This window comes from Sturnus vulgaris, chromosome 7, assembly GCF_052056855.1.
Source record: "Sturnus vulgaris isolate bStuVul1 chromosome 7, bStuVul1.hap1, whole genome shotgun sequence".
Taxonomy (NCBI): Eukaryota; Metazoa; Chordata; class Aves; order Passeriformes; family Sturnidae; genus Sturnus; species Sturnus vulgaris.
In genome coordinates, this window is record NC_142249.1 from 6,920,151 (window position 1) to 6,945,001 (window position 24,851).

The following is a 24,851-nucleotide window of genomic DNA, read 5'->3' on the forward strand; positions in this document are numbered from 1 at the left end:
AGCACTCTGCCCAAACCACTGGGTTTTCAGGAAAGTGGCTGGTGACCTCCAGGAGGGTTTTGCCTTCTCACGGGAAACATCTGCAAGGCTCTAAGTGCAGACAGCCCTCGCTTCATTAGGATGTGCCTAATTGCAAGAAACTTCAGGGCTTTTGCAGCTCATTCAAGGAGAACTGTAAAATAATAATGAAAAGTGTGTTTCCCTTTCCTGTGTGCCTATGTGACAGGGGGCCCAGGCTGGTGCTGAGAGCTGGAGCAGAAAGAAGTGAATGGGGATTGCTGCAGCATTGCTGGTAATTAATTGTTCCTTAAGAGGCTTGAGTATTCCCTCTGTCTGGGGGAGTCTTAAAAAAATGCCACAAGTGTTTGCAATTATTAGTAAACAGTCAGCTGCCTTTCAAGAAACCCTGATAATGGTGCTGTCTGTAAAAACACAGCTAATTAAGTAAATAAGTGGGAAGTACGGGAGAAGAATGTGTTAGGAAGAGAGGATGGCTGTTGTTGGGCTCATCTTTTCTGTCCTTTTTATAAAGACATTCCTCAAACCAGTAAGTTCCAAGAATTTAAACCTCCCTTTGTGTTTTTGGCCCCCCCCGACAAACTGATTGGCAAAGGGAGGTTGTGCAGGGTAAATGCACTGCTCTCCTGCATCCTTGCCAAAGAGATGATAATAAATGTTTTATGATTCAGAGGAAAATATATTCAGATGCTTAAGATAACTCCCTTGGAGTTAGCAACCAGGATGCCTCATCACTGCTCCTTTAAATGTGCTTTGGGAGAGGAGTGGGGCACCGTGATTTCAGCTGGGGGTGACCGTGGTGGAGGTGATGGATTCCACTCTTCAGCACTCCAGATGCAGGCTGATCTGGAAAGAAGAAATGAAACAAGTTGATCTCCTTCCAAAAGTTGAGCTGGGAGAGTTATAAAATCCATTAGTATTAGAAGAAGCAGAACTAGATGGAGGCAAGTGTGATTTCTTAATTTAATGTATAGATTTATCATCAACAGAGCAGAGCAAAATAATGTGCTAAAAAGCAGAATCTAATGGACTTTGAAATTTCTGTATTTTTTTTTGCCACCTTTAAGAGAGCGTTTGAATGATTTGGCTATTTTATGAAAAAATATCACTGGAAAGTTAATTTCCAAGTCATGTGCATGAATGTTGATAGAAAACACAAGTTAATTTCAACACAGACGATTATTACTGTTGTAATTGGGGCCATTAGGAGCTGAAACTCTTGTCACTTTAGGTGCCTGGCAATAAGTAAACAACTGGATGTGAAGTGTGAATGTGTGAGTGGTGCCTGAAATCCTCTTTTTGTGATGACCAAGCCGTGCTCTGCTCCAGCAGCCACCCAAAATCCCCCATGACTAGGGTGGAGGTGGGAAGTGGCCACTGGCTTGTTGCTTTTGGGACTTCCCAGGTGGAAGAGGCATGTCCTCGAGCTTTGGGATAACCTCAGTGGTGGGTGACTCTGCCCATGGACACTCTGTGGGTTTGAGGGGTTGGTGGCCTGTCAGTAAATCAGGTCAGGCTGGAGCTGCCCCCACAAACTTGGGTGAAATGTAAGGAAAGTCTGATTTTCCTGCGTGTGCACTGAAAGAGCACTGGGGGGTTTCCCCCATGGAGATGCTCAATAATGAGAGCAGCTTCAGTCTGGAGGCTACAGCTCTGTGTTAGAGACAGGGAATGAGTATTTTTTTATTAATTATTTTATTATTTTTTATTAATGTGCTGCAGGAACAGTTACAGTGCTCTGTCTTGATTTTTTTTTTTTTTTTTTTTTTTTTTTTCTGCTCATCCATTTCTGGGGGTGTATTAAACAACACATCTAACAGTATACAACAAAGTGCTTTGAAGAGGGTTCATGAAATACAGATTATGGTGGCTTTGCCTGGCGTGACAAGGAAATCCGTTTTGTTGTGCTTGTGTTTATATGCCTGTATACAGCTGGAACATCACTGCAAACACATATTATTTTGGCATTAATTTTAAAGAGCTGCTACAGCACATAGATGCCTGTTGCTGTGACAGGAGAGGAGCAGGAGGTGGCTGGGATGTGTTCCTGCTCTGTGTTGAGCTCAGGGACAGAGGGACTGGGAATCTCCTGTGACTCCTGCTCAGCTCCCACTTCACACACAGTTAGTTTAGTGCTTTTTAACTACCTTGGCAAATCAGACCCAGAACAATTATTTCTGCCCTGGAGCGGCTGGGAATTGCCTCATATGGCTGAAAATGGGGCATAAAACTTGTTAAGTAGCAGTTCACAGCATGTATTTTGGCCCTTGTCCCTCCCAGGTTTGGCTCCCTGGTGTCAGTGGGCCAACAGGAGCACCTTTGTGATTGTCCACGGCAGCAGCATTTCTCTCTCATGGCAGGAAAGCCCTTTTTATCCTGTTAGTTGTTATTTACCTTGAAAAACCTGCCAAGAGCATCTCTTATCTCTCCCTTTTAAAGGATTCTCAGCGAAGGAATGGGAGGAACTGCCCCAGTCCTTCCTCCTGCAAGTGAAGGACCTAACCTGCTTTTCTCAAATACTGGCATCGCTTCCTCTTTTGTATTTTGAATATGACATAATTATTAGGTGCATCAAAAGCATTTATGGCAAAGCTGGGACAGAGAGATTAATGACTTGCTGTAATAATGGATTATTAATGATCCATGATTATACCCACATTTGCTATGTGACTTGAGCTTGTTGTGCAGGTCAGAGCTCTCTCCTGCTCTGAGTTCTGTCTCTGCACCAACTTGCACTGCTGGTTGGGTACCAATGGAAAAAAATGTGCACTTCTGTGTCCCTCAATTGATGTGGGATAATCACTTTTGGTACGTGACTTGATTTGAGGCAATCTGTGACCAATTTTTTGTTGAAGGAAACTTTTCTTTTTAAGATGGACATTAAGTGCTTGGAATTGCTGTGAGATAAATTTAAAGGATCAGCACGATTGCTTCTAAATTAGCTTTAAAGGTGTTTTTGTTTGTTTTTTTTTTTTTTAATCCAAAAGAATTGATTACTATCCATATCAAAAACATGGGAGTAGTTACTGCAGTGGTTTGGCTGCACAAAATTAATCTCAGTCAAATAAAACTCACAGCCCTGGTTCACATCTGGGCTGGCTTCACCCCTGCCAGATCCTCTTGCAAGAACAGGTTCCAGGTGTTTCTGCCTCCTCACAGCAAACAAATGGCTGCATTAGCTTGCAGGAAACGTTTAATGGGTGTGCAACATGGAATATCAGTGTTCCAGTATCTAGCTTTATTAGCTGAGCTGCAGGAATTGTTTTCTGAGCTGTGTGGGTCCTTAGCAGGGATTGCAGAACGAAACAAAGGTATTTATTATCGGGAGCCTTAGGACAGGATAACACTTACCTGGCTGGAAATATGATCAGCCTCCTAATAGATACTGCTGTATTTAAGGAAGAAACGCACAAACCCATTTTTCAAATGCTAAGCAAGGATTTTTAGGTGTCCTGGCAGGCACAGGAATGTCCCTGGAGAGTTAGCACACGAGGGCTTCTCTGAATAAAACTCTATACATGAGCTAGGACAGGGCTTTGTATTTCAAAAAAAAAGGATGTGCCATCTCCTGGGTGCAGTGCTTCATCCTTCCAGTGTTCCCAGTCCACCAGAGCTTCCTGACATCCCACTGTGACCATATCTTTCCATCTTGGGCATCTCCCAAAATAGCTGTTGAAAATATTATGAATGAAACTGTGTTTAGGTGTGATTTACTCTAAGTGGTAAGGCTTTAAAGAAAATTTTAAAATTGGAATGGTCGTGCTTTTAAGTTAAGCCTCAAAATGAGATGGTAGCTTCTATTCTAAAACCTGAGCAAACCCAGCTGTTTTTTGTTTTTTTTTTCTTTGACACAGTACAGTGAACATAGGTCAAATATTTCAAATATTTAACTGTAGTGAGAATTTTGATATTTTACTTTTACCAGGTCATAGAAAGAAATAATACTCCAGCATTTCCTATGGTGGGTAGACCCAATGCCTTTTTGGAGAAGCAGCTTTTTCAGTGGCTGTTCAGTTTTGGTCTGTGCTCATGAAAACACAACCCAAAAAATTGTCTGATCAACCCTTCACAGAGAGGCCACAGAGGAAAAAGAGATTAGAATCGTTCCCATTTCCATTGAGAGGAAAAAAAAAAAAAAAAGAAAGGGAAGGGGATATAGGAAATGAGCAGTCAATAATTGTACTACTCTGAAACCTAATTACTTTTGGTATTTATAAAAAGGACCTGCATCATTCAAAAGAGTATATTTTAGCCAATTTTACTGATTATGCCTCCAGTCATGGAGAGTTTTGTTTGTATTGATCTGAGCCAGAAGTGGATCAGAAATAAGAAATGCCATTTTTGTCCTGTTCTGCGTAATATAATGCCCATTTCAAAAATTTAGGTATACCCAGATTAATTTGCTCACAGATAAAAACAACCCACAAGCTGTTGATTAAAGAGGAAAAGTTGAGTACATTGAAACAGGCAAACCCAAACCAGCCCAGCCCCACACCTTGACCATTTAAACATCTTTGAGCAAGCTGAGCAATGTGTGAAAAGCAGATCATGTAAAATGCTGCTTCTGTCTTTGTTTCTGTCTTCTTTTTTTTTTATTTTTTTTTGTCACTGCATGATACAACAGGCTGATGCACTGAGCTGAGCTGGGATTCTGTGGTGGCTTTGAACTGGGCTTCAAAATGTAGAACAGAGTGGTGTAATGTTAGAGGGTGCCCTTTGAAAAGTGTATTAAGATGGTGTTTCCTGATATGTCTTCGCTGTGCATTCAGCCAGGGGACTTGTGGAAAGACAATGTGTTTTTTCCTGTTGTTTCTCGTCTATTTAACTGCATAAAGCTGGGAAGAGTTGGGGTCTTAAGGAGAGTGATGGGGAAAACAATGTTGGGTGTCAGTCTTCTGCTCAGGTTGCTCTTGGCTTGTCCAAAATACTGTTCAGAGCAGTGAAAATGTTGGATTATCCAGCTCAGTCTGGATGCACAGGTCTCTCCAGCCTGGTGTCCCTCAGCCCATGATGGGAGTGCCTCTGCCCAGTGTCTGACTCTGGCTTTGCTGGGACCTGGGTTTAACCCTGTGGGTGCTGGGGTGCTGCTTGGCCTTTTTCCTGCATTTCTCCCTTTGGTGGTAAATGCCAGCACTTCAGGCCATTCGGTGGGGGGTGTTTAAATTGCTGAGATGTTGAGATTGCAGGCTGTATTCCCACTTTGCTGTCTCTTATTAAAGTGTGACTTGCGTGGTCCATCCCTGCGAATCATTACAGATTTCTGATGCAGCTCCCTGTATCACTGTGTACAGACTTTACTTCCTGATGTGCTCCAGTGCCCCTCTCCCACACTGTCCTGACTGCCTGTGCTGTGGTTTTTTGCAGTTTGTGCTGGCACTGAGAACAAGCTGAGCTCCCTGTCTGACCTGGAGCAGCAGTACCGTGCCCTGCGCAAGTACTATGAGAACTGCGAGGTCGTGATGGGCAACCTGGAGATCACCAGCATTGAGCACAACAGAGACCTCTCCTTCCTGAGGGTAAGCAGCCTGGGCTCTCCTTCCTTCTGCTTCTGCATTTCGGGCAGCAGCCATGGGTGCTGGGCTGGGAAAGACCCAGGCAGTCCAGTCTCTCCCAGCAGCTCCACTGTGATGGGAGAGGATGGTAAAATGCCAGGGATGTGCAGAGAACAAGGGCAATGTCACTGCTGTGACATTTAGATTTATCATTTAGATTTATCCAGGACGTGGGGGAGAAAGCTGTGACACTGGAAGGTGACACCTTGCAGGTCTCTCACTTTTTGTGGTGCCAGCAGGTACAGGGCAGGTTAGGTGGGGTTTAGGGAGGCCAGAGAATCATGCAGATAAGCACTGGAGAAGCTAATCCTAATAGATATGGCCTGATTTATAGACTAAGCAAGGGAATGTTTGTGGATCATTTAAGAAAAAGAAAAGAAGTGATTGCTGAATGAACGTGAAGCCTTCTCACTGGAGCTATGAGCCAGTCTCCAGCATCCAGGGGAAGTCTGTGATAGATGAAAGCTGTACTGCTTTTGGGCAGCCTGGGTTGTGCATTCCCTCAGTTCTTTTTGCATCACATTTTGGATTTGTGAAGGAGCATTTCAGTGTGGTTTGCAGATACCCTTTTGCCATGCTGGCAACCACGAGAGAGAAAGGTGAACATCAAGTTCAAAGAACTTAAGCCCGTTGTTATTTGGCATTTCACATTCTTTATGTTTAATCTAATATCCCTCTAACGGAGTGATCCAGGTGGGCATCTGAGGATGCTGCAGATGATGTGGCTGTAATATGGAAAAGGCAGGCTGTGCCAGTGTGGTTGCAGTCTGTGCTGTGTTGTACTCTCCATGACACAGATAAGGGTTTACACTGCTCGTGTTGCTCACCTGTACCTCTCAGAAATGCTGATGTCATGTTCCAGGATGCGTGTCTGTGTGCAAGGGGCATGTTCATGTGGCAGGAGCAGTGGAGCTTAAATCTGGCAGCAGGAAGAGGTGGTGGGAGGCAGCCCCAGCTGGTTGGCTTACACTCACTCCTTCCTTTTGCTGGGTCCTGGCTGAGCTGAGTGCTCCATTTCAGTCTGTAAAACTGTGAACTTTCCACCACGGCTCCTAGCAAAGGCAAAGCCAAGCAGCGTGTTCAGCTTTGCTTCGCATGGAATTTGTCAGGGATTTCACAGCCTTGCCACTCCATACATTGGCATATATTTACTCAGAGTGTACACCAGGCTGCTGAAAGGTCTGCGAGCAGAATTCAGCTACTAGACACGTCTGGAGTAAAGTTTGGGGTGCTAATTACACCCAGACTAACAGATTGCCTGTTAATTTGGGTGACGAATGCCTCGGAAGTAAATGCTATCCGTACATTTCACAGTTGTGACAGGTGGGGAAAACACATATGCTTTTGCTCTGAAATAGATACAGCCTTGGTGCAGCTGGACCACCAGACAGGTGGCAGATCCTCCTCCTGTGAGGGCAGGATCCCTGTTGCATCCCAGAGACCTGAGCTTTCTGTGCTTTCTGGCACTGACCCCCAGGAGAACACTGCTTTTGACTAAGGCCTTGGAGAAGGCTCCAAATTTGAGTGATGGAGTTAAAACCATGGGTGTGTAGTTAAATAGAAGTGTGTGACTTCACATGGTGAAGGGTTTTAAATTTGAGATTTTTATAATATAGTGATAGGTATGGGACAAGATGGAGGAATTTGGGTGGTGTCTCTTTCAGTGCTCATCTTCCTTCTTTTTCATGGTTTCAGGCAGTAGTTTCTGGTTGGACAGTCAGTGCTGCACTGAGGGTCATGGGAGTTTGGTTATTGGGTCAAAAGTATAAATAATAGAGGTGTTAATTCTCTATTGGACTGTTCAGCTTTAAGAGACCTTGTGGCGTCTGGATTTCTCTCCATTTTGCTCACTTTTAGCTGGTGGCTAGGAGTGTTGCTGAATTCTCTGTACTTTAGATAAGATTTAATAAACAACCAAGCCCAAACACGAGAAAATCCATTTCCTTCATGTATTTTTAAATCCTGCCTCTGAGTGAAGGCAGAAGAGACTGAAACAAAGCAGTGATTAAGTGGTGCAAAACTCCCACCACTGTTACAGATCCCTGCTCTGGCTGGGGCATCTCTGCAGTTTCAGATTCCTCCTGAAACCCCTGCCTGGGCCATCGTGGTGGCTCGAATTCATCACAGACAATCCTCACACTTCAGCTTCCCTTCCTCCTTATGCTGCCCGCTGGGAGGCAGGGAGAGCAAATTACTTGGAAATTAGGAATTAGCGTTCCTCGCAGAGGGCTGCCATAAGCAGCGTAAAATATTGGTGGAAAGAAGGCAGTAAAATCATCAAATGAGAACAAGAAGGAAAGGCCCTGTTCACTAAATGAAGGTGGTTTGGTCACCTGTGCTTTTTGGTGACAGCTACTATTGCTTTTTTATTAGTTTTATTACTTCTCTTACCTGCATCTGCTCCCTCGCAGATGTCTCAGCAAAAAAGCAGGACTTGAAACAAAACTCAGCAAACTGGAAGGCCTAGTTAGTATGATAAATTGTAGTCATTAAAGTAGAAAACCAAACAGAAGAGAACATGTTCTCGGTGAGGCAAATAAATAAATAAATGTTGGCACATTTACGCCGATAATTCGACATTCATTAGTCAGGCAGTATTACTCCTTTTATCATATTAAAAATTGTTTTAATGGCCAAGTGAAGGTGGCAGATGGGACATAACTAAGAGAAAAGCTGTTTGTCTCTCTCAGACTTAAATAGGGTGAATTTGCTGTGTAACATCACGCTCCTTCAGCCTGCCCCAGTCTTTTGGTCTCTGTTGCAGTAATTGCCCTCTTTCTCCATCAAAAATGAGATTATCTGTGCCCCCAGCTGACAGCAGCCATGGCTCTGTGTGCCCACCTGCCTGTGCTCAGCTTAGCTGAGCAACTTCTTGCTCCAGGACAGAGGGAAGACCCACTAAGCTGTAGGCATGCTGGGTCTTTTCATCATGCAGTAATAAACAAATAGCATAAATGAATTGAAGTGAAAAAAAACCACATAATTTTATTTACCCTGCAGAGGAACATTAAAAGATCAGCATCCCATCTCTCATATTTATTTAGACATTTATTCCCTAAGTAGATTTGCTTTATGTCTGTGAGTTAGCTCTCTGGATGTCTGCTGATGAAGACTAAAAGGGGCTGTCTGTCACCTGAATGAAGTGCTCAGCCACTTAAACTTCCAGGCCTGTAGTTCATGAGGAGCTGGATTTCTGTAAGAAGGGATTGCACATGCCAGCTGGGTTTTTTTTTCCTGCTGTTCTTATATATGAGCAGAGCAGGACTACATATCGCCTGTGTTACTTTAATATATTTTATTTTGGTTCCTGGTTGTGTTATAGTCTTGGTATTGCTTTCCTGTGAGCAACTGCAATATGAACTTGTGTTCTGCACGTGCTGCCCTCCAGCTCTGCCAGCTCTGTTCCTGCTGATTACTGCTTCCCTATGCTGTGGCCACAATGGAGTTGTGGCAGAGGAAAGGAGCACTTGGTGGCAGGAAAAAATGTGTTTAAGCCTGAGTGTTGGGTCAGGAAAGATATTTCTGACATCTGTGGGCTGACAGCTGGCTTGCTTTGTCCTTCTGAGGCTCAACCTACTGACAGAAAATGTAAAAGTGGTTATTCAGTTTTTGAAGCCCTACCTGTGCCAGCTTTGGCAGTGAAATGAGGTTGAGGTTAATGCAGTGCCACCTCCCTGTCACAGCCAAGGCAGGCTCTCCTCTGCCACAGGTGCTGCCAAGAGCAGGACTGAGCAGAGCAGGACAAATAATGGGGTGGAAAACAGTCCCTGGGAGCTCCCTTGTCCCTGTGGTGTGTCCAGGCTAACCCCAGCACTGACAGTGCCCCATGTCCCACTGCTTCCCAACTGAGCAGGGACAGTGCCCCATGTCCCACTGCTTCCCAATGGAGCAGGGACAGTGCCCCATGTCCCACTGCTTCCCAATGGAGCAGGGACAGTGCCCCATGTCCCACTGCTTCCCAATGGAGCACTGACAGTGCCCCATGTCCCACTGCTTCCCAATGGAGCACGGACAGTGCCCCATGTCCCACTGCTTCCCAAGGCACCAGCATGCTCCTCCTAATTGCCCAGGCCAGGCTTCTGCACCAGGATTTGCTCCATGAAACCAGATAAGCTGCTGGAGCTGGTGCGAGTCTTGAGCCGAGATTTACTTCCCTGCTTTGGACTTCAGGAAAAAAAAAAAAAACAACCTTGAGAAAAGCTCAGATTGTTCACTGGTTCATATTGCAAACAACTGTTAGAAGAACAGAAGGAGGAACCTATTTTAGTTTTGCTTGGCATGGCTGGCAGTTCCTATTGTGGGCTGTACTTATTTCTTAATAACGTCTCCATATTCAATTTTCAAAATAAAATAGACAATTAGTGTATCACATAACAATCTTCTGCAAGTACTTCTGTTAAACACATTTGGTAAATGAGAGTTATCTTTGACTAATCCCCTGGCTTTTAGCAATTCACAGTCAGTAAATTGTCTTCTTGTGCCTGGATTCTATTTAACCAATTCCGATTATTTATTTTTAAAGACATGATCAAAGTTCTGTGCTTTTCCCTGCCATAACTCTCCCAAGTGAAAATGAAACTAATTTTTAACCACAATCAACAGTCTTAAAAAATTATCTCCCACTGCTTTATAGGTTCTTTTTTTGTGTATCACCTCCAGCCACACTTGCAGGGTAGCTGTCTGACATTTAAGGGGGTGGATGTTTTGTGGTGAATATTACATTTATGAGATGTAGGGCTCCATCTCCCCTCTGTTAGCACCCATGGCCACATGCTTGGTGAGAATCCCTGCCAGCCCCACCTTAGCCCATTCCTTACAGTCACATTTAGGCTCTGTGGCAGGTGGGATTTGGCCATTTGGACTTTAACTTCTTTGCTATTGGTTGTGTTTAATCTTTGAAGGAAGTTTTGGTGAAACAGAGTTGGGTTGCAAAGCATGCTGCCTTGCCCCATGGCACTCAGAGCTGCTGCTTGTTAAATTAAAAACAGAAATACAGGGGTTTAAAACAATTTTTGGTCTTTTAGAGAAAAATAGTGCTAAGCAGACCTTTTTGAAAGCTCTGGGGGCAGAGCTGGGAGGAGATGCTGGCACAGAGAGAGTCTGTACCTGAGCAGAGGTGCTGGGAAGGGGTGTGCAGGGACAGGAGGGCATCACTTGGCAGAGCAGTGTGAGGATGAGTGTGGCTCCTGAAGGCCTGGCAGCACAGTCTGCATCCCTCCTGCAGCAAAAGGGAATGTGACTGAGGTTCCTGCTCAACAGAAAGGGCTGTGCCTGCCAGGGGTTCCCAGAAAGACAGGCTGTGGGGGTGGCAGTGTCTCTGTGCTGGGGGATTTTTCCCCCAGAAGTGCTAGGGAAGCATTGCAGTGTGGCCCTACCCCAGAATGGGGATTTTCAGGAGGGGTTTGCTGGGCAAGGCTGCCCTGTAGCCTTCATTGTACAGTGAGTTGCATCTCTTGCCAGTGTGTGTTTTGTCCTTGGCTGGCAAGAGGCAAAGTGGCCTCCAGGTAATTACAGACATAGAAATCGAGTTCATGTATTTATATATTTGTAATTGCCCTCCCAGGACCTTACCTGTTAGAAACCAAATCATGAACAGCAGAGGTGTGATGGTCAGAGCTGTGCATGCCACACAGATCCGGGTGGAAAGAGGACACCTCCAGCTTGCCATTGAACACAACTGCTGTGCTGGGTGGGTTACAGGAGACCAAGTGCGTGCCAGACCATGCTTCTGGTGTGGACAAAATGTTTCACAGGGGCTGGGATCAGCTGCCAGCTGTGCTGGCTGAATCTGAGCTGAGTTTAAAGTGAGCTGCATCCCAGACTCAGAGGGTGGGGTGGGAGCAAAGGCTAATTGCAGAAGGTATATGTGATACAGCTCTGCTCCAGGAGAATGGCTTCTTCTGCCATTTCCCATTGCTTGTGTAGAAATAGCAGCTTAAAATAATCACAGCGGTTTAAACTCTTCTCAGAATGGCTAGGGAGCAAGGCAAGGAATGCCACAGATTTGCATGGTGTTCCAGGCCTGGCCTGTGCTTGGAAGCTGAAATGCTGCAGGCACAGTGAGTAGCTGAATACCAGGCACTGTTGTGGTAACTCATCCCTTTATAGTGACAGATACCACACTCCACCTCGTCCCTAACACAGAGTCAACCAGCTCCATCCTGACCCCACCACTCCCAGAGCCCCCCAGCTGGCAGGAAAAAGGCATCCAGCACTTTCTGACCTAAATGTCTTCAGAGGTGTCACGTTATTTTTGTGCTTCTGTTGCTTATGCCCCTTGTGTTGTACTGAGAGATCACCTGCTTTCCTGTGCTGTGCCAGTCTCCATTACAGATGGCTGTAATTCGGGTATGTCCCTGTGGCTCTGCAGGCTGGCCCTAGCAGCCCCTTGCATGTTCAAAATCCCCTTTTTAGCACTGCCTGCCATGGTTTCAACCCATTTTTTTGTAGACACAAGACACGGTGCTATTCATTTTGTGCCAAAGCCTCTGGTCTAAGCCTCAGGCTGCTGCTGCTGGATGCAACTTGGCATCCCAGGGACCCTGCCCACCCCTCTCCTTACTTCTCCCTAAAAGGCTGGGTCAATATATAATTAATCCTCAAGCTGAGATTGCCAAGCTGTAACCAAATATATGCTCATTGGCATATATCATTTAGCCATTATTTCTGGTGGCTTGGTATGAAAGATACATTTGAAGCAACCAGTTTTAACTTCAAATTGTTCTTCAGTAGTTGTGTTTGCAACTTCAGTAGTTGTGTTTAGGAGGAGAGCTGGGTGCTGTGGAAATGCAGAGCTGGGTGCTGTGGAAATGCAGAGCTGGGTGCTGTGGAAATGCAGGCTCCTGTTTTGGTGAAGCAATGGACAGTGGAGTGAAGATTTGTGTCTGTGACTGCTGGGTGCTCTGAGGCTCCCTGGGAAGCATTTTTTGGGGGAGGTTGTTATGGAGGATGGCTGCAGAATTCCAGCATAGCCTGAATCTGATGGGGATGGCTCTTTACATCCCACCTGCTGCACAGCTGCCCTTGTGAGTGCTGCCAAAGCCACTGGGGCAGCAGCAGCCACATCCCCATGTCCCCATGGTTGATTTGCTGTATAAAACTCATGCCATCATTCTCATGGAGTGATGAGTAGGTGGTATCAGCCTGCTCTTTGCTGTGCATCCCCCCATGAAGGGGGAGTTCAGAGCTCTTGAGGGGCATGGGGATGGGTCCCACCTTGGGGCTGGGCAGTGACCAAGAGCTTCCCCAGCTCTCCCACAGCCTTTCTTTCCCTGTGCCTCCTCGGATAACAGGGAGCCTCCTTCAGCTGTATCGTGTGTAGAGAGGAGAGGTCAAGATTTGAAGTCCAGGTTGATTAAGGAGTCTCTTTAAATTGTCTTTCAACATTTCCCATTCAGCTCCTATTGTATAGAATCCCCAGCTGCCTGGGAAGCCTGTCTGATTCATGTGCAAGGCAGTGGAAGCCACTCTAGATCAGGAGAGAGATCAAAGAAGCCTGACTTAAATAATTCAGAGAGCCCAGACCCACACACATGCTCGAGATCAGCAATATCCTTTTCACTCCCTATCCCCTTTTTGTGGTTGCAGTTCTGCTGGAGTCACTTGTGGAGGATGAAAATACAGACCAGGATTCAAATATTTAACATGAACAAAAATAACTGCTTGGATTTGTGGCTCTGTCTAGGCTTGTTACTTTTTTTTTTATTAAGTACAGACTATCGATTTATTTCTTTTCCAGTTGTTTAGTGTCTGATCAGAGTCTTCCTTCTGTCCATCCATGAAGGGGTCTGATGCCTGGGTGTCTGCAAAACACATGTGGCTAAGCCAGATCACAGAAGCTGCTAGGATGAGTACTATAAAAATGTTGGTAGTGGACAAGAGGACATTATTAAAAATAAAACAAGTGCAAACCTTCTTAATTAGGTGTTGTTTCTCTTGGAAGCTGATCTTCCCTCTAGGCCAGTGAAACCAATTATGCCCTCTCTCAACCACCTTATGTGGTTAATGATCTTACTCTTTAAATGTAAACCTCTTCCCTACAAACAGGATTGGAAATGCTTGCTTTACTGATGCTTAAGAAAACAAACAGCAGAGTAAAGTTAAACCCGTCAATGGAAGAAAAAAAACCCCAAAACAACTGTGGTTGCAAACACTTTTAAATTATAAATGGATTTCTTAGGTTGTAAAGCAAATGAGCAGTTTTCTTTCAAACATAGAAACAAAGGTATAAATGGTGAATGTAATGAGATTTGAAGTCTTAACCCCAGCTAGAAGATGGTATAAACTCTGTAACCCTTTCACTCTGTACACTGACAAGCTTTGCTCAGATGCCATTAAGGCTTGTTTATTCTCCTCTTTGTCCACCCACCCTCTCAAATCCTTCAGTGGAACAGAGATGGGAGTTGGGAGTGCAGCAGAGGTGTGGAGAGGGATACAGCTCCCTATTTCATTGAGGTACAGCAGCCTGTGCCAAGTGGAAGTGTGTTATGCTTGCCTTTGAGTAACATTTTTCTGTTTTCCTGAGCATTTAGGCAATATGTGTTGCCAGTTTTTCCTCTAATCCTCCCCTCCCTCCAATCCCATTTTACTACGGAATAAAATGAAATTAGACGAACTAACTGTGAGAGATCTGAATAATCTTGCATTGTAATACACTGACTCAGAATCCTGGATCAATGGGCTTGAATTACTGTTAAAATCCATATGAAAAGAAAAGCAAAGTCTTTTGCTGTAAGCTGTGTCAAGGGGTGGAGGAGCAGAGGGACGGATTGAGGCTTAGCCAACAGTTTTTGTGCTAAACTGGATCAATTTTAAAGGTTTTCTCTGTAGATGCCAGCCACAGGGCTTTTATAGTTCAGAAATGTCAGCACAACTGTGCAGATTGCAGAATTCAGCAGCAGTGCTCCCACCCCAAACCTGGCCACTAATGACAAATTGCAGATCCTGCAGGGGTGCCCAGGAAGGCAGGGGCAGAGGGAGAAGTTGGCCTTCCTGAGCATCCTCCTCAGTAACAGCATGCCAAGGGAGCATTTTCATGGATGTGTGCTCGTGAAAGCTGCTTCAGGTGTGGGGCTGCTCTGAGCTGGGGGGACTGGAGCTGGCCAGGGTGTGATAGAGGACGTGTCTTTGTGGGACTGGGGATTGAGGATGGGTCTGCCCAACCCAACAAGCAGGCAGCAGGAATATTAACCTCACATGAGCTGGTTCTGAGTGCTGAGCCCTGTATGAAACCAGGTACCACTGACTCCTCAGGGGGATGTGTGCCTGGGGTCATACCTCATCGTGGGAAGGTGGGATGGCATGGTTTGGTTAGAAAGTCAAGGGTCTGGTCCTAGTTCAAGGCAGTACTTCCAGAGGGTAAGCACAAGTGCTCTCATCCACTGGTACTCAATGTTTGAAGTTAACTCAAAGGGTAATAGAGTCTGCATGCTGTACTGAATGGCATGCAGTGTTTCTTTTCCCCCTTTGGTGGTCATTAGTCCTTCCAGAGAGAAAGAATGAAGTGCTTTGAGCTAACGTCTGAACATAACAAACCTGAAAATGTCAAAAGACCAGGCAGAAATATCACGCTGATTTTGACAAACCTGCACTGTTTTGTGCAGGAAAAATAATACTGATAGCTTAATGCTGCTCTCTGGAGAGTGGCTATACCAAAAATGCTTTTTGTGAGAGAGTTTATGCTCATGCTTTAAGAAAACAACCTTAATGAGCACAACATGGTGCTGAAACCCTCAAAGTAAATGCCATTCAGTTTGAATATGGTAAAAGAGAAATTCATAGCCAAGCGGTCCAAGAGCTTGAGTGATGGCCAGACCCTGATGTCACCACTTATTCTGATTTCTTGTGTTTTGGGATGTTCACTTATTTCTGATTCTGATGTTTTGGGATTGACTCAGATCCTGAAGTGCCAGCAAAAAACTGGTACAATATTACAAATTGATGTCTAATTCAGGATAACGATGGTGATGGTGGAAGTGTCTGTACATTGCTGCCTCCAGACAGGGCAGCTTGAGATGTGCAACAGGGTTGGCTTAAATTCTGTAAACCAAATAATAATAATACATAGCCCAGGAATAATAATGACTGCTCACCCTTAAAACTGTGATGCAGAGTGAAGGCCTAAGAAGGTAAAATCCATTCTGAATACCAGGGAAGCACAGAAGGTGATTAGGGAGAAAAAGAAAAGGCCACTGCAAACCTGTGACCTCCCTGCATTTCTGTCCTGTTAGTGTGATGTTCTCATGCCTAGAACAGGGGAATGTTTTAAAAACAGCCCTTGCCTGGATCCCTGTGGAAGGGCACTGCAGGAAGGGACTCAACAAACTCCAGTTCCAAATAATTGTCAGTGGTACACAAGCAGAGGGAAATCAGGTGAAAATCTTTGCAGGTATTGATGCTGTGTTATAACCACCATAGAGAGTGGAGACAGCTGCTCAGCTTCAGTCTACAACGTTTTGCTGGTGCTGGTTGCAGTCCCAGCTCTCTGACTGGTGCTGGGCATCCTCCTTGCCCGCCTCCTTTGCCTGTTTGTTTTTTTTCCTTTGGAAGTGCTGACATTTGGAATTACGGCCAGGTGAGGTCCATCAGTTTAGGAAATGGGAGCTGACCCCCCTGTGCTGTCAATTATCTCTGGTGCCTGGCAGCAGTGTGGCCAGAGGTCATGGCAGCAGTGCCCAGTAATGACGGCAGGTGCTGGAACACGCTCCCTTGCCTGCTCATCGTTTCAGTGCCAAAGTAATAATTTGATCTCAGCAGAACAGCTGGTTTTAGACTACAGATTATCCACTATTTCATCTCCTCACGGAGCTGCAGAGCTGATTTGTTTCAGCTACAGATCAATTATGTCCCAAAACAACACTCAGTTCGCTTGTATCATGTGAAATGAAGATAAAATGGGTTCAGGCGTTAAGGATAGATCTTGTATTACAGACCCTCTATCCCTGCACATAAATACCCATCACCAGGGAGGGAGTATTCATTCACTCCTGGAGCCAGGCGTGCTCTTTTCATTAGGAGGCAGTGAATTATTTCAGCAGAACAATGCATATAAAAGAATAAACTGTGCTTAAAAGGGCATTTATTTCCTGCACTTCCTATAAGTGTCCCTGGTTGGGGGACACCCTAATCACTCAAAGTGATCAGATGTATAGTCAAATACATCTGCTTAGAGCCTGGTGGGAAGCACTGCATACTGTGTGTGAGGAGATCAGTCCTTGCAAAGCAAATGTTTTCGTGTAGTGCTTTGCTTGATGTTATTGGCTTTTTAAGCAATAGTTTCTCAGTGGAATTGGGAACTCTTGCTTCATTTGCAGTGAAGACCCCTCACCTCACAAATCAATGTGGAGCCAGCACACGCCTGGACTGTGCTAAGAAACAGCAAAGTCCCAAAATTATAGAAAAGGCATAGCTAAAGCCAGCATTTCCTCGGGCAGAGTAGGTCCAGCACATGTAAATCTATACCAACATGGATATGTTGGCATCTTTCACAGCAGCCCTGCCATCCCCTGCTTGGGGATTGATTCAGCTCGTGCTGGTGGCAAAATAGAGCTGGCTGCAAGTATTCACCAAGCAAATGCTGGCAAAATGTTAAAGTACTGCTTTTGCTTTGACTTTGTGAGCCTGGTGTTTGACCAAAAGGTGTGGTATTTATTTAATAGAAGAGGTAATTAATTAGTGTTCTTTTCCCCTGGTGGATTGCAGGGATGCAGGTTATCATTGGAAAGTTGCCCAGTGTGATTCTGTACCACTGGGAGGGAGTAAACCACCCACCCTATCTCTGTTTTCTGGAAAAAAAAAAAAAAAAAAAAATTTCAGGTAGCATTTGGAAGTTTCCTGCCTCTCTGTAGGCAGAGTGGTGGGAGAAGGGAGCGCTGTAAGCAGGGTTTTATACAGCCCCATGTTGGAAGGTATGGAGCAGCTGGCTCCAAGAGACCTCACAGCACTCAGTATTCCCAGGGCTGGTGTCCTCACCTTGATCCAACAAGATGAATTTGAAAATATCAGCATTTCGAATAAGGTAATCTGCACACACGTGCACAAACACGTTGGAGCCAGCCAAGCTTGCAGCCAGGAGTTATAAAAAGCCTATTTATTGAAATGGCTTTGAATAGAGTTCACCTACTCCCTGAGATTTCAGTTTAAAAAGAAATAATTTTGGTTGTGTTTCTGCACTTCAGCTCTTCCTGTAAAAGGTCACCTTTCTCCAAATGTGTCTTCAGATTGTGAGGCCTGTTCATGATTTTTCTTTTAAAGTTTCATGTGTTGGTTAAAGCCCTTGCTGTACCTAAAATGTTGGGTTGTGCCTTCTGGAAGGAAATTACATATCCTTTTACACCTAATAAGGGCTGATATTTTGCTAGGTGAAGCAATTGGTGGTTTTACAATGTCTGCTGACTGAACTATCCCTGCAACTCTGAGAAGCCTAAACCAAACAGCTCCTTAAGCAATTTTCAATTTTTCTTTTTCTCCCATGAAATTTTAATGCTCCATCATGGCATGCATTCATAGTGGATGCAAATGTTTATCAGATCTGCTGCAGACAGCATCCACTGGATGTCAATTTGCCAGAAGCAGGAATCCCATTGTGTGTGGTTAGCAGGGACTTCTCAGAAGGAAAAGGAGCCAGCCTTCATCTTGGCTTCAGGAAAGCTCCCAGGAAAGGTTTCTCTTGTTTCCTTAAATAAACATCTCCATCCTCCAGAGGCATCTTGGAGTGCTCCTCTGGGGCTCTCACAGAACAAAAAGGACTCTTGTGTGATGGCACTTATGAGACAATGATTTTACTTACCCCTCACTTAACTGGCAGGTAATCAGCCATCACCTGGCTCGTACAAGGCTTTGTTTTTATTTGTTTATTTTTTTAATTGAGCTAAATGCCTCCTCTGCTTTCCCACTGCCTCTGATCTCTGCTGGAGAGAACAAATCTTAGCAGCCTGGAACATCACACATTTCTCCGACAGCTTTCGTCTCCCATATGCTCTGGTTCAGTAACAGTTTTGGCTGATGGCTGTGACAGCAAAACACCTTTTTTATTTAAGCTACAGCTTTCTAGAAATATGTCTTTGGGCTTAATCAACATAACCTTCAGCAGTTCTTTGAAACCCAGGATCTAAAAGCCATGAATGTCAGAAACACTTTATGGCTTGTGGGAGTATTTAGTGCTCCTGACAGATAAAAGTGGAGGAGGAGGCCATCAAAAAATACACCACATACAGGCTGGAGTGGGATCTTGCTGGTGGCTGACAGTTGTGGCCCTGCATTGGAAAGGAAAGGCTACTGAAAGGAAAATGTATGACTAAAGGATGGGATATGCTCTGCAAAAACATCCGTGTGTGCCGAGCTTGGGTACCCTTTACTGGCAGAAACAGCCCTCTGCCAAAAGGTCTTTTGGACATCAGAGTTGTTGGTTTATTATTAGGACAGTACTGTTGTTATTTTTAAGAAGGAGAGAGGATTAAAATGAGAGTAAATTACAGTAAAATGTCAGCAACAGCTGAAAATCGAGGAATAGCAACAGTGTGTCTGTGGCATTTTTGCAGCCAGGCAAGCACACGCAGCAGGAACGGTGCCAGCGTGCAATTTCTATCAGCTCCAATTACTACCTTGGCCTGGTTTTAAATATTTAAAGTTTCATGTTTAATTTTGGATGATGTTGAATAACAAGAATCAAAATATGGAAATTCACTAAGGAGTATTGGTCATAGCAAGTGAGTATCAATAATGTAAGCCGTGTGGGACTGAATGGCCCTGGTCTTCTAAGACTTTTCCATTTCTCTTGTGTTCCCTGTCTAAATGTGATTTATTAAACAATCCTCTGAAGGGATTGTCCTTCTCCACTATCTTTTATTATTGGTGTAAGCCAATTTAAGGCTCTCTCTGTTGTGCAAGGGACCGGTTCCCTCGTGTGATTGATGAGCCAGATGGGAAGTGATTAGACTTTTACAAGCCCATGCTGCTTGGAACAATATTACCAGGAGGAAAAAAAAAAAAAAAAAGGCTGTTGTTCAAATTTCAGATTCATAGCCTATTATTGTTTCTGAGGTTTTCCTTCCCCCTCTTCCATGTCTCTTCATTTTTCTGGTTTGCTTTGCACGATCAGGAGAGTGCGTGGAGGTAACCGTAGGAGGCAAAGCAAGCCAGCTGTTGTGGGCAGCCACGCTTTTTTTTTTTCCTTTACTGTTGTTATTTTTTATGAATTTATGATTGCTGTTTGTTCCTGGTATGCTTCCCTGGAGGTTTGCATTCTTCAAAGGGAGGCAATAAACCAGGCAGGCTGTGGAACAAGGCTGGGAGGAGGAACAGGAGGACAGGTAGGACGTACGTGCTGCTTCCCTGGGCGCAAGGAAAACCACAATCTCTTATACTGGGGCTGTCAGTGAAAGGAAATTCAAGGAGTGGCAAACCACAATCCTTTCTATTGGGGCTGTCTGTGAAAGGAAATTCAAATTCAAGGAGTGGCAAACCACAGTCCTTTCTATTGGGGCTGTCGTGAAAGGAAATTCAAATTCAAGGAGTAGCAAAGCACAATATCTTACATTGGGGCTGTCTGTGAAAGGAAATTCAAATTCAAGGAGTGGCAAACCACAATCCTTTCTATTGGGGCTGTCAGTGTGAAACCTGTTTGCCCTCTGTCAAAGAGCATTTGCTGGATCACTCCATGGTTTGTGTGCAATGGTGGCCAAGCAGACACTTCTCCCAGGGATCCCAGCAAACCTCACATCTGACCATGCTTAACAGGCAGCTTTGCTCCTGTCTGTGTTGGAGTCCAGAGCTGATTTGTTTCAGCTACAGATCAATTATGTCCCAAAACAATACTCAGTTCACTTGTATCACGTGAAATGAAGATAAAATGGGTTCAGGCATTAAGGATAGATCTTGTAATTACAGACCCTCTATCCCTGCACATAAATACCCATCACCAGGGAGTGAGCATTCATTCATTCCAGGTGTCCTCAGCTTGTTCTGTCTTTCACCCTAGCCACCCATTCACCTTTAGCACATGATTGTTTCATCCTAAGACCTCTGTTCCTTCTTTTCTTGGTGTAAGGTGGTGCCTAACCATCCTCGCCCCTAAGATCCCTAAATCAGTTCCTCATGTTTTCCTTCAGGGGTTTTCACCTTGTTATTTTTTTTTATTTTTAAAGTCTTCCTCAGGAGAGCTCTAAAGCTTTCCCACTGGAGCAATGGCAAATTGCATCCAGACAGCTGAAACACAGGCACTATACTGCTGTCAGGTATTGCAGTGAATGGGGAATCCCATTCCCCTGGTTAAAGTTCAATGGATTATTCCATTTTACCTGGGAAAGGAGGATTTGTGACCAAGGGAAGCAAACTTCTGTAAAAGCCGGAGCTGTAGAAATATTTGATGCCTCAGCTGAACTGGGAAAGAATTAGAAAAGTCAATTGGGGTTGCCTAAGTGAGAAATCTTTTTAGTTCACTCATCAAACCAAAAGTCCTGCAAAGCGTTTCTTTGCAACAATGGAATTTTTTTTTTTGCTCATCTTCAGGTTCTTAATTTGTTTTAAATAATGTGTTCTAGTAAACTTCAAAGCAATAAGCACCTTGATTTTTCAAATGTGTTTTTCCTTCCCCTACCCAGGCAGAGCTATTTGCCACACTGAAGATTAATATGCAGTTTACTTTGGCCAACCAAAAATTGATTTCCCCCATCTCCCCGTGCTGATATGTTTATTCTTTGAAAACTTTCTCCAAACTAATAAGGATGGATTTTTCCATGGCATTTTATCAAATCTGCCTTCTCTTTGCTGGGTTAAAACCAGATGGAAACAAGTTGTTAATAAAAATGCAGGTCAGATTTTGTTGTAGTGAAAAGAGTTCTTGCCTCCATAAGAAATGGAATAAAAGAAATAAAATGAAGATCACAGACGTTGTAATCAAGTTTGTAAATGTGTTTATCATGGAGCTTCATTGAAATTGTTGTAAATGGTGCTGTTACATTGTTTAATTATGGACAGTTAGCCCAGGAACTGCTCAGTCCCTTCTGGAGCCTTTTCTCTTGGATTTACAATACAATAGGTCACACAATAAGTCATGGTAGAGCTTTTTTTCCCCTGTCATGGAAGCAGTAATTGAGCTGTATCTGATGTCCCACATTGACTGGCTTTATCCATAGAAGTATAATTTATATATGTGCAACTAGTTGCCTTTGCCATTTTTAACGGGAGCCTGGAGCAGGCATAGAAGAAATGGCAGAATTTATAATCTGCTAAGGCATTTTTCAACAAGAGTCATCTGTGAAAACTGATTTGAGCATATCAGGAACAAGATAGTTCTGGTAAGTCTTGGAAGTGCTTGTCTTGTGGCCCACGGGCTGGTGACAACCCTGGGCAGTGGGGTTAGGGTTTGAGTGCAAACATAAATATCTGCATTGGGAATCATTCTCCAGAAGAATTCAGAGAAGAATCCAGTCCTTGCAAAGACTGAGCTGGTGGATGCAAGGATTTTGTCTTGCTAAGCATTTCAGTGCATTTGGGGGTTTCTCCATATTGATCAGCTAAACCCGCTCAATAATATGATAAATAATTTATTTGCTGACACTTTGCCCAGCCTGCTCTCTGTGCACCTCAAAGAGATGTGCTGTGAGAGCCGTCTGTGTTAGCTCTGCAGGCAGGGAGGGCAGTCAGAAACAAACACAAAGTTCAGCTGAAGCCTCTCCTGTGAGCTCACCTGCCTCAGGCACGTGCCAAGGGGAGAAGGATGGATCTGCTGCAGGGCCTGGAGAAGGCTTTGGGTACTGGGGAGGCTGCTGGGTAAGAGATGCTGTGCAGGGGTACCAGCTCATGCCTAGGCACAGCAGCTCCCTGTGTGGCTTGAGCCAGATGGGACTTTGGGCTTTGGAAAAGCACCTGAAGCCTTTCTCTGCCCACCTGTAAATGCAGGCTTGGTGCAGCTTAATATCATACTCAGGGAGGGTACAAGGAGTGGCTGCCCTGTGTCTCTGGACCAGGACATCTCTTTGCCTCAGCTGCTTTATGCACTCTCCACCTTGCTCCTAAAATCAGGCATTGCATCAGATGGAGCAGCAGCCCATCAGAGCTCAGGCTAGCAGTTCCTGGCAGGCACCATACCTGTGGATGGACTGGAGCTCTCTCAGCAAACACTGAGCCACATGCAAGTTTATTCAAACTGTTTCCATCAATGGAGAGTACATTATTTATGATTTCATTTTCCTCTCTGTTTGGAGAGCATTTATAAAATCAATCAGAGAATTAATTAGGTCATTATTATTTTTTCATTATTTGCCTAAGCCTTGGTGTATTTACGCTACACAAATAGAAAGGGCACCAGTAAATGGGATCAGGGGCTTGAAATAACTATTTTCTTCCCCATACTTCAGGGGAGGAGCCTGAGAGTGGCTCTGCAGTATGACAACTGGCAATGAAGTTATGGTATTTAAGAAGTGATGGGATGCTGTCATGTGTCATTTGTCACCTGTGTCCTGACCAAGATGGGCTCTGTTCTGTGCTGCTGGACAGGCAGAGTCATTTTGGGCCCCATCTCACAACTGAAGCACCAAGAAGTTGTGAATCAAGGCATATGAAAGGCCCCAAGCAGCTGTGACCCTCCAGCTAAGCCTTTTTGCACAGGCTCCCCTGCATCTTAGTTAGTGTCACCTCCACCCCAGCATCTTCTGGTTGTGGCTGGAGCTTTCCAGAGCAATGCCAGCCAGATTTGCTCTGGTCTTTCCTCAGAAACAGGTTTGACCCAATGGTTCCAGATGTTCCAAGAGCATCCCAAGGTGAGGAGCCAGAATTATTGAGTATATTTTCCAAGACCAAAGCAGGATAAGGGGGTTGTTGGGAATAGGATAGTGCATGGCCCCTGTACCCCACCTCATCTACTCCATGGGGCTTATTTTCAACAACTGTTGGGTTTTTTGTTCTTACAGCTGCTTCCAGTGGTAATGAAAAAGCTTTGCAGTGCCATTTTCCTCCAGGTGACCCAGCTATTCTGAAAAGCACTAAGGGCCACTGAACAAAAGTGTATAATGTATAATTAATGCAATAATTGTATAATTTCATTCCCCTTTTCATCAAAGTTGCTGTACACAGTGCATGTATTAAATATGACTACAGTGCTGTTTCCCAAGACAACTGCTGAAGATGAGTTAGGAAGTTCTCAATAGGCTATTCCATTTAAACATTTTCCTTGCAAAATAAATACAGGCTGTCTTGTGAATAAGAATGAGATTAGCTGAAGTCATTAATTAGTATGACTTTTTAAAAGGAAGCTGTAAATGGAATAATTTACCACATACAGCATCTTAATTTTCTTCACTGTGAAATATTTTTCTTTTTTTACTATTTACTCTCTATTGCTGTTAAAATGTTGCTGTTTAAGGCCTTTCATAAGTTCTGAACTTCGTCTTTGGTGGGCACCCCTTGGTTTTTTAGCTTGTGTCTTTTTCACCCAGTCATGCTACACCTAAGTTTTGAATAGAGGGAATATTATAATTGTGACTGAACCATCTTCACCTCCCTTGGACCTTGTCCCTCTGGGAGTTTCCCATCACCAAAGGGTTCAGCTTGGTGACCACAGCTCTGTGCCCAAGACAGTGAGTTTTGACCTGCAGTTATTTAATAGATTAGAAAATGAGATTGCAGGGCTGGAGATCTCTGAAGGAAGGAGAGCTTGCTATTGCCATGACTGTCTCTTGGCACATCATGTAAGTCCTGGAAGTGACCTGGAGACCTGAAATCCTGAAAAGGGACACAGGAGAGCACGTTGACCTCATATTTTGTTTGTTTTCATTATGTAGCTCAGTTTGGAAACTGTTAAGATGCATGTTGTTGGGAGATCAATAAGATCCTTCTCGTTGGGTGGAAGGGTTAAATTGAAGTTTAAAAAGAAAACTTTTGAGGGGTTGTTTCATAAAGAAATTCAGAAAGATGAAATTAAGATGGTTTAGTCTCAGAGCTTTTCCCTAAAGCTTGGAGCAATTTGTTTAAACATTGATTTTAAGATTTATTTTCCTGCTTTTTTTTTTTTTTTTTCCAGTGCCGTGATTTTCATTCCTTGTCTGGTGTGCCTGTTAATTTTGCACGCTATCACAAGCCTAATTCTTCTCTGTTTCAAATGAATATCATATAAATTAATTGCCATATGATTACCATGTAATTACATTGTGACTCATGACAGTTTAGACAAAGTATCATAGCTGCATTTTAAGAAGTGATAAATGTTTGACTAATGTGTCAGAAAAATGTAAATATATTGTGATTATTGTGGCACTGTTAAACACATTAATTCTCTGCCTAGTT

At 44.1% G+C, this 24,851-nt stretch overlaps 1 protein-coding gene across 3 annotated transcripts in view; it reads left to right on the forward strand.

The window, feature by feature from the left end:
- The window catches only part of ERBB4 (erb-b2 receptor tyrosine kinase 4), a 548,792-nt gene that overhangs the window by 207,136 nt on the left and 316,805 nt on the right, over positions 1-24,851 (forward strand). For all 3 annotated transcript variants that reach the window (XM_088167659.1, XM_088167658.1, XM_088167657.1), the window contains exon 2: positions 5,383-5,534. In XM_088167659.1, coding sequence (XP_088023785.1) covers positions 5,383-5,534 — 152 coding nt within the window. The remainder of the gene's footprint in view (positions 1-5,382; positions 5,535-24,851) is intronic.